The sequence below is a fragment of the Arachis ipaensis genome, chromosome B9 (genome assembly GCF_059453495.1).
Source record: "Arachis ipaensis isolate K30076 ecotype BB chromosome B9, ASM5945349v1, whole genome shotgun sequence".
Classification (NCBI taxonomy): Eukaryota; Viridiplantae; Streptophyta; class Magnoliopsida; order Fabales; family Fabaceae; genus Arachis; species Arachis ipaensis.
Window position 1 is genome coordinate 52,997,153 of NC_142444.1, and position 9,795 is coordinate 53,006,947.

Here is a 9,795-nt window from a genome sequence, read left to right on the forward strand (position 1 = left end):
AGAAAAGGGGATGTAAAAAAAAATAATGAAAGGGAACAAAGACGCCCCAAGATAGAGTAATAAAAACAACGCATATCGATGTGAATTGAAAAGAATGCATGAGTATGCAAAAAGGGTAAAATTCAAGGGTAGCTAGGAATGTATTGTAGTTGTATAGGTTGTTCTATATGTCTAGTGGATCCTAGGTTGATCAAGGAACGAACCCTAGACACTTGAGCGAATAGAGCGGATACACTTCCGGTGAGGGTTCGATGCTCAATGCTTGTTCTCGGCTTTCACAAGCGTTCGTTCAGCAAGTCATATGCACTCTTTAGTGATATTCAATTTGGTAGGATTCATGAAGTGCATACTATTTTCACCCTATATGCTCACATGTATTCTTGAAGGATAGATTTACTCTCACTACAAGAAAAAAGGCCTGTCGGCACCCTTTTTTCTTGCCACGCTTTAAAAGCGTGCCCAAAAGTGGTCTATGGGCACGCTTTTGCGAGGGTGGCCACTTATTTGTGATTTGGCCACGCTTTTTTTTGCCACGCTTTAAAAGCGTGGCCATAGAGAGAAATTGGCACGCTTTTACGAGGGTGGCCACTTACTTGAAATTTGGCCACGCTTTTTTACTGCCACGCTTGAAAAGCGTGGCGATAGAAGGAAATTGGCACGCTTTTACGAGGGTGGCCACTTATTAAAAATTTGGCCACCCTTTTTTTTTTGGCACGCTTGAAAAGCGTGCCCATAAAGAGAAACCGGCACACTTAAAAAGCGTGCCCATATTCTATTTATTTTGGCACCCCCAAAAAAATGTACCCATAGTTTAGTTTCCCTCCCAACAAATTTAGTTTCCCTCCCACCCAATTTTTTTCAACACTTAACCTTTTTTCCCTTAGTTTTCAATTTTAATTAACCCTCAAACAACAGAACACTAGTTTTAGACCCAGCCAACAAAGAAAACCCTACGTTGCCCGCGCCTCCATCTTCATTGTTCATCGTTCTTCGCAGCCATGCCTTTCCTCATGCCTTCATCGTCTGAGACCGTTCATCGCCTTCATCTAACCCTAGTACCCATGAACGCAACCCTCTTCCCTCTTCTCGTCCACTACTGCCACCGCAAACCCTAGCTCCGCTGCTTCTTCTCGTCCATTCTCTTTTTCATTCGCTTCTTCATCCTCCACCGCAGGAGGAAGCGGCGGCGCCACTACTACCTTCCTCCTCCGCAGCCTGTGCGCCGTCATTTGTCCTTTGGTTTTGGGTCCGCGACCGCATCTGCTTGGCTCCTGCTCCAGCTCCGTCTCTGTTCGGATCTGCTTCTTTGGCTTCCACTGCGGCAGCTTCGAGTTCGGGTTCTTCCATTTTCGGTGCCGCGAGTTCAGGCTCCTCCTTGTTCTCCACACCGTCTTTTGGTGGAACTTCATCTGCCACGACGCCGTTTGGGGCAAAACCCTCTGCTGCGACGACACCGTTTGGCGGAGCATCTTCTGCTTCACCCTCGCTATTTCGTGGAGCATCCTCTGCTTCACTCTATCTAACCCTCGTTGGCCCTCCTACTCCCTCAGCGCAGCGCGCGCTCTTTCTCGCAAACCCTCATTGTAAGTCTTTCTTCCCTCTGATTCTCTGTTTCTCTGTTCCTCTATTTTGGACCGCTGAGAATTTCAGGTTTATTACCTTCTTAACATTTTTCACTGCTTTGTGTTTGAAATTGTATTTTGTTTTATGGTATCAGAGTAACTTTGTTTCAATAGCCTGAATGACAATAGTGGATTGCCATAACTATTTGAACTGGTTGCAGTAGAACTTAAAGTATTCCATTCAATATAAACTGAGCTCCTCCAATTCTGTTAGCAACCCTGCCAATGGTAACTCCAAAATATGTTATATTGTTCTGCAAATTAAACATATAGTGTAGCAAATTAAACATAAAGTGCAAATTCCGTTAAAATTTAAACATAGGATTTTATTAAAAAGAGTGTTACAACTTGCAACTGATTTGTGTAGCGCACACACTTGATGGCAGGGATAAAAAGTAGTTTCTCTTTGAACTTCAGGTATTGATAGTGGCTACATATATGACTAAAAAGTATATGAACAAAGTTGAATCTGAGTTATTTCATATCCGCACTATATGATGACTATTATCGATGAACAGCTTATTCCATCTTGTTCTGGTGTTGAGCCTAGTGTCCTCTTTTATAAGATGTGAGGGGATTTTTTTCTCTCTTTTCAACCTCTCTGATGTTTTCTGGTTGAGGAATTTGAATTTCATTGTTTTTACTTTGTTATTTGCAGAAAGGGTGACCGTAGCTGAAGAGGTCCTCAAGCTCTGCAATGGCAGCGTCATTTCTCCCATTGCCTGCATTGCTTGCCTTAACCTATATGCTTATCTCAAGGTAATTCATTATTCCTCTTGTTATCCTTTTTTTATTTTGAATTTTGGAATTTCAGTTAATTTTTTTTTCTCAATGTTCAATTGGGTTCAAATGTTACTGATTTGTGATAAAAGTGCAAGGCTAATGTTTTTAATCAAATGTTTAATACTTTTGGTGAATATAGATGTTTATTATTATTAGTTACTTTCATCGGGAAATAGTTTGGAAATATGCGATGTGTTAAGCTTCAAGTTCTGCATTGTTTTATCTTCAATATTAATATTAGTGTAAGTGTAGTGTAGAGGATTGATTCTCTTGGTGAAGAATTGAAGATGATAGTTACAACTTTAAACCCCTTTTGAGTGAAGAAATTAATGAGCAATGCCTCAGTTGTAATAATGATAAAATGTATGTTGATGTGGTTTGTTGAGTTGTTTTAATTTGTTTGATGCCATTTCTGAGTTCCTATTTTTGCTTTGTAAGATATTTAAATTTTCCTTTCTTGAATCTTCAGAACATGGATTCTAATGTTCCTGCACAACTTTTTGAGTATGACAAACGTTTTGAGCAGTACGGATGTGATTACACATTTTATAACAACAATCACCCTGAGGCCTGAGGAGTTACCGCTGGAGTTGAAGCATTCCTTCAAAATAGTAGTGGCAGATCCTCCTTACTTGGTGAGAGTTAAATAGATTGCTGAAATTTTATTTGCTGAAAAATGAATGAGGATCCATTGAATATATATATATATATATATATATAGTACAAGTTATTTCAGTTTTGAAAACCTTGAGCTGGTTGATGATCTTATTGAGCACATGGAGTTGATTTAATCTTTCTAACAAGTCACAATAGGTAAAATAAAGTTAGAATGCAAGGTTAGAGTGAGTGAAAAGCTAGGAATCAATTTTTGACCTCTCAAAACCCAAGGTTACATGTTGCAGAATTGTGCAGTTTCGGGCAGCACTTTGTGAACAAAACTGGGAGCAATCTAGCCACTCAAAATGAGTAAAATTATTTTTCTATGAAATCTTGAGATGTCTAGATTGTTCTCCTAAAATTTCAGAATTTTCCTATGTGTGGTTTGGGAGATATGATTTTTAGAAAATGGTCATTTTCTGCAGAAAGAATGCTGTCTGAATTTTGGAACAGCAACTTCAAAATCACATATCTCAATACTCTGAAACTCTTTGGAGGTGAAACCAAAAAGAGGTAAAATATTAGGATGTCTAGTATTTTATGTCCAAATTTTAGGACAATTCAAATTTTGTAGAGAAAGTTGTGCCTTCTGGAAGCAGGGATGTTCACTGCTGTGACAGCTCCCTTTTCTTAAAACAAAACCATATTTTGAGAGGCATAACTTTTTCTAGAGAAGTGAAAATGCTCTGGGATTTGAACTAGGTGAAAGATGTGTAAGTCTAGTTCAACCAAACCAAAATTTAGGAGAATCCAACCAAATATGGATTTTATATGATTTTTCTAAATTTGTTACTGCTTGCTGTTTTTCTAAAGTGTACTAAATCAGTAGCCGAATGAAGAGAAGGCTGAATGGATTATATATGTCACAGATGTTGGGCAGCAGCAACACTTTGATATGGTATTCAAGGTATGTCACAATTAATGACGTTCATGTTATCTTGTAGTTACTTGATCTTATTGTTATTACCAGAACCCTTTCTACTTGATCTTATTGTTATTCAAGGGGAAAACTCTTAAATATATTGATATGTTTTTTTCCCACCTGCACGTTGGATATTCCATAAAGATTGCTGAACATTCCTGTGATTTCCTCTTAAATATATTGATTCTTGTGAATCTGCTACGTGTAATTAAGATTGTACTTTTGTTCTTCTGCTGAAGTATTGATTAATATAGAATAAGATTTGCTTTTGCTATTACTTTGTGTTGTGCATCTTATGTTGTTCGATTTATGCATTTATCTATATATTAAAGTGCTGATCTACTCTTGCCATTGCTGCTGAGAAAAGAAGGCCGCCAAGTCCAGAGACGCCAACTTCGAGGTGAAAGTCGCTTTCTAAACTGTCCTTTAGAAACATGATGGTAGGTGTTAATTTTCATGTCTTGCATGATTGATTTCTCTAATACTAGTTTAGTTTATTACTTATTCCTTCCATTTGTTTGCAGTTAGATACATTGATTTCTCTAAACGAGTTTGGGTTTTGTGTTTTCTTGATTCGGTTAAACAATGACAAATGGCACAGCATTTGGAGCTTCTCAAGACAGTAAACTGAAATGTCTGTTATTAGTAGCTTATTATGTAATCAAATAATAAACTGACAAAAGGCAGAGGACTTTTAATTTCCACTAACAAACATTTGATTCAATTGCTTAATAACAAACTAAAACCAAGTCTAGTTTAAAACCATGTTAAATTTACTTAAGAAGAACTTGACAGTGAAGCTTATATTTCTTAGGTAGCAAATAAATGAATTCCATACGTACAATATTTCAATCTTAGTTTTAGGAAATAATTAATTTTAGTTCTTTGTTAATAATTTCTTGTTTTGGGGATGTGATGCATCAGTGCTATTAGATGATACATCAACTTTTATTGGAGAAATGACAGCAGGTCCTAATACTAATTCTATTAGAGGTTTTGAAGTCATAGATACCATAAAATCCCAAGTAGAGAGCTTGTGCCCTGGTGTTGTGTTTTTGTGCTGATATTCTTGCTGTTGCCGCTAGAGATTTTGTTGTTGCTGTAAGTATATATAACTTCAATTGATTTTTGCATTTATCTATATGTTGAAGTGCTGATCAACGTGCATTAAGTCACTGGTTACTTTGGCTTTCAATTCAGTTCACATACTTGCTTTTCTCTCTTCAGATTCTTGCCAAGTGCGAAGTTCCTTAGCCCTGGTGTCAGCGTCAAAGATTGCTGAAAAGGCTGGATGTTGTTTAGGAGTTAGATTATATTTTTTTTTAGTATAAAGTTGTTAATTCTTTTAAATGTTTATTTTGGAAGTTGAATATATTTTTTCTTAATTGTTTCATTCATATCTTATTATGTACATAATTCATATAAATCAATGGAAGATTAATTTTTTAGTATTTTATTTTATTTTAAAGATTAACTTATTAATATTTTTATTTATTTTCTATTTTTTCTTTTTTTTTTATTTGAATAGGATTAGGCCACGCTTTGAAAGTGTAACGATAAGTTTTCATATTTTGGCACGCTTTAAAAGCGTGGCTGTATATCTATTTTTTTGGCACGTTTTAAAAGCGTGGCTGTATATTTATTTTTTTGGCACGTTTTAAAAGCGTGCCTGTATGTCTACTTTTAGGTACGCTTTAAAAACGTGGTTGTATGTTTACTTTTAGGCACGATTTAAAAGCGTGGCTACAGTGTTATACATACTGCCACGCTTTTAAGCGTGCCAATAGATCAAAGCGTGGCAAAAAACAAAGCGTGCCAGTAGATCGAAAAAAGCGTGGTGATAGAGCTATCGGCACGCTCGCAGATCTGACCCTTTTAAAAGCGTGCCGATAGCTCAAAAAGCGTGGCGAAAAGCTATCGGTACGTTTTTTTGCCCTTTTCGGCACGTTTTAAAAGCGTGGCAAAAAGCTTATTTTCTTGCAGTGTCTTGACCAAGTATATAGATGATTTTACATTAGTTGCATGCATCCACTTAGGTAGTTTGCATTTCATAAACCCTTTCTCACCATGATCCTTGATCTTTTTTATTTTAAGCATGAGGACATGCTTGGTTTAAGTGTGAGGAGATTTGATAAACCCCGATTTTGTGGTTTATCCTGTGCTTATTTTGAGGGATTTCATCAATATTTCTCATACTTATTCGCAAGAAATGTATGGTTTTGTGTTCACTTCCCAATATTGCTCTATGATGTAAAACATGCTCATTTTACCTTAAAATTGCCATATTTTAATCCTCTTCTATTGTCATTCGATGCCGTCATGTATTTGTTGAGTAATTTCAGGAATTATAGGGTAGGAATGACTTAGAAGAGAGGGAGAAAGCATGTACAAAATGGAGGAACATGAAGAATTGAGATCTTGAGAAAGCAGCATCAGCGCGCTCGCGCACTCCACGCACACGCGTGGATGAGATGGGCTGGAAGCGGCGCGCAAGGATGGATGCATCTGCGCAAATCAGGAGATTCTTATCGACGCGCACGCGCACTTGGCGCACACGCGTAGATCGCAAGAGCAATCAGCGCGCGCACGCATGGCGCGCACACGTGGAAGGCTACACGTGACCTCATTAAAGGAAATCGTGCCTGGCGATTTCTGAGGCTCATTAGGCCTAATTTCGAGCTGTTTCTGCATGGAAAAAAGACCCAACGATGCAAGGGGAAAGGGAGAGATCACTCATTTTACACTAGGACATAATTTTTAGCTAGTTTTTGGTTCTTTGGTTATTCTAGAAGGAGAAACCCTTGTTCCTCTCTAGATCTAGTTTTAATTTGATCTTCCCTTGTTGATTTGCGACTTGGATCTTGTTAATTACTAGTTTTAATTGTTCAGTTTGAATTTCTTGTTACAATTTTGCTTATATCTTGTGATAGTTTATGAATTCTTGTCAATTATCATTTTATACCCATTTCATGAATGTTATTAATCTTGACTTGTTGATGTTATATTGATGATTTCTATGCTTAGTCTAGTAGTTTGGATGATTGTATGTTGATAATTGTTAGTGGGTATTTGTAGAATTCAATTTAATTGCTATTTTGAACATGCCTTTTGGTAGTGCTTACCAAGTGTTTGATGAATTGTTTACTTTGATTATGGAGTAGTCTTTTTCACTCTTGGCCTAGGTCAAGGGAATTGGGTAAACTTGAGTCATTGGGTCTAATGGATTTGATGGTTTGGGAGCCCTAGGTGGTCAATTTGATACTCATTGACGCCAACCCACTACTAATCTAATTAGTAGGTAGGTTGGGACTTATGGGTTGATGTGATCAGGGCCATTTGATGTACTTCAAGTCTAGGGGTAGATATTACGTACTTAAGACTTTGAGAGTAGACTTAATGAGCTTGGTTCCTTATAATTGTCAAGGCATAGTTGTTAGACAAGGATGGTGATCCCAATTCCCGAGCCTAGCCAAGAGTTACCTTTATTATTCATACTTGAAATCAACTTTCTCAACCAATTGCTTTAGTTGTAGTTTCTTGTTTGGGTTACAATAGAATTAAGTGGAATGTTGTTTATTCATTGAAAGTGCTTATGTTTTGCTTAGTTGATTGAATTAATTGTTGCATTTTAAGATTACTTGTTTGTTAAGATTCCCATTTATTTTCATGCTTATAACTCACAACCCCGGATTTCTAACCAATGTCGAAGCACATGATTTCCCATTCCTTGTGAGACGACCCGAGGTTTGAATACTTCGGTTATTTCTATTGGGGTTGAACTTGTGACAACCAAATCCCTCTTCTAAATTTGACCCCCAAGGATTGTTGTTGGTAGAGCTATACTTACAACGCGGTTTTCTTGAAGAGAATCTTTACCAATACACCCTTGGCGCTTGCAGTGTCAGGGGTTACCCTTCCATTCTCTGATTTTGAAATGGAGGTGTTATCCCATTGTGGGGTAGCTCCTTCCCAACTTCATCCCAATTCTTGGGGTTTCCTCAAAATTTACCAGCTTGTCAGCCATGCACTTGATTTTCCAATCTTTAAAGACCCTTTTCTATCTTTTTCACTTAACTAAGCTGTTTAGTGCTAAAAATAAGCAACAGTGGGTTTCCTTCCGAGCTATACAAGGCCGAAAAGTTTTTCCCATTTTTGATGAGTATTTTCATGACATTGAAAATTTCTACTTTGAAGTCCAAGCCGCTGAAGGTCGTCATCCCTTTTTCTAAATGAAAATGATGAGTCCCGATTTCCTCTATACTGGGTCAAAACTTCCCCTGTAGAGAAATATAGCCTGGTAGATTTGGACGAGGTAGAAGAGACTGTGGTAGAGTTTTTTCGAGAGGCTTGGAGATGGGCTCCAAACTGGGACACCATAAAATTTCTTCTTAGATCTCCGAGTTATGTCAGGGCTGAACTAGGTAGTTTTTATTTTTGATTTTGTAGGCAACTTTTCTTACTTCCGACTTGTGTACTAATCATTTTTACTTCCCTTTACAGAAAAATGAAAAGCGGGTCGAAAGCTTACCAAAAGGTGCAGGAAGCCAAGAGGAATGCTCGTGCCCGAGCTACTGCACAAGAGGTCGGAACCTCTGCCACTCCGCCTTCTCAAAGCTCGGGTTTGGGGATTTCTTCTTCTCAGCCAATTTTAGTAAATCCAATTCCTACTCCTCCTCTTCCTCCTCCTGCCCTTATCCCCCCCAGTTCTTTCTTCCTCGGAACCTGAAAAGAAAAAATGCAAGATCTCGGAAGCCGGTGCCTCCAACGTCGGGGACACCAATTTTGACGGAGTGAAATTTTCTAGGAAGTACATCCTTCCACATAGTCAAATTGCTATGGATGATGCTGCTATCCGCAATCATCTTCAAATTTTAATCCGAGAAATTCGGACTGCCGGAGTCTGTACCTCTCTTCTTGATATATTGGAAAAGAACCCTTTGAGTGCGACCCAGCATTCTTTGGAGAATCTCCAGGGGCAATTGGCCATGTATCAAGAAGATGAGAAGAGGCTGCAGGAGGAGAATGCTCAGCTGAAGGAAGAACTCTTCCAATGTTGGGAAAAAGAGAAGCAGTTAATGGGCTCCTGTGCAATGGCTGAGGGCTTGAAGGAGAAGGCTGAGCAGAACTACGTCGGGATTTTTTCGGCCAATATTGATTTGAAAAGAGATGTGGAACAACTTTGGAAGGGTTATCAAGACTTGGAGGACTCCATTGTTGAGGGTACTGAAGAGGTGTTCAAGGTGTTGAAACAACAGGTCGGAGTCATTGCTCCCGACTTGGACCTGTCACCCCTTCATCCTGATAAGGTTGTTATCAATGGAGAGATAGTTTTTTCTCCTCGTCCTGAAACAGACTCTGAGTTGAAGACGGGGGGCAACGTGTAATTGAATCTCCTCCTGATGAAGTCACTGCATCCGAGGAGTTACTGCCGAGTTCTTCTGCCCCACCTGATGCTGCTCCGACCTCTGTGGCAGACCCGACTTCCCCTCTAGATGATAATCCTCTCATTGGTCCTATTTGAATCTGCCCTTTAAGGCCCAGCTTGTGGGTCCATTTTATGAACACTTTATGTATCTTTTTTTATTTTGTGGATGGCTTCTGTCATTTGATCCTTTTTAATAGGATCTTAAACAACAATTTTTGTTTTCTGATCCCTTTTGGATAGAACTTTTAACAAAGTAGCTACTTTTTATTCATGTGATGACATCTCTTTTAAGCTGTTTGATGAAACTTTTAAAGGATTTTTAGGTTTGAAGGTTTTTTGTGAAAATCCCTTTGCTGTTTTAAACTTCAGGTTTGCAAAGCTTTTAA

General features: G+C 38.3%; 1 protein-coding gene across 1 annotated transcript; it reads left to right on the top strand.

Annotated features, from left to right (window-relative positions):
• Positions 1–939: 939 nt before the first annotated feature.
• On the top strand, positions 940–5,238 carry LOC148544668 (uncharacterized). The gene is made up of 5 exons (XM_088497750.1): positions 940–1,583; positions 2,281–2,381; positions 2,875–3,040; positions 3,892–3,969; positions 5,212–5,238. Exons 2-5 carry the CDS (start codon positions 2,320–2,322, stop codon positions 5,236–5,238), a joined length of 333 nt encoding a protein of 110 aa, XP_088353876.1. The 5' UTR covers positions 940–1,583; positions 2,281–2,319.
• Positions 5,239–9,795: the final 4,557 nt, after the last annotated feature.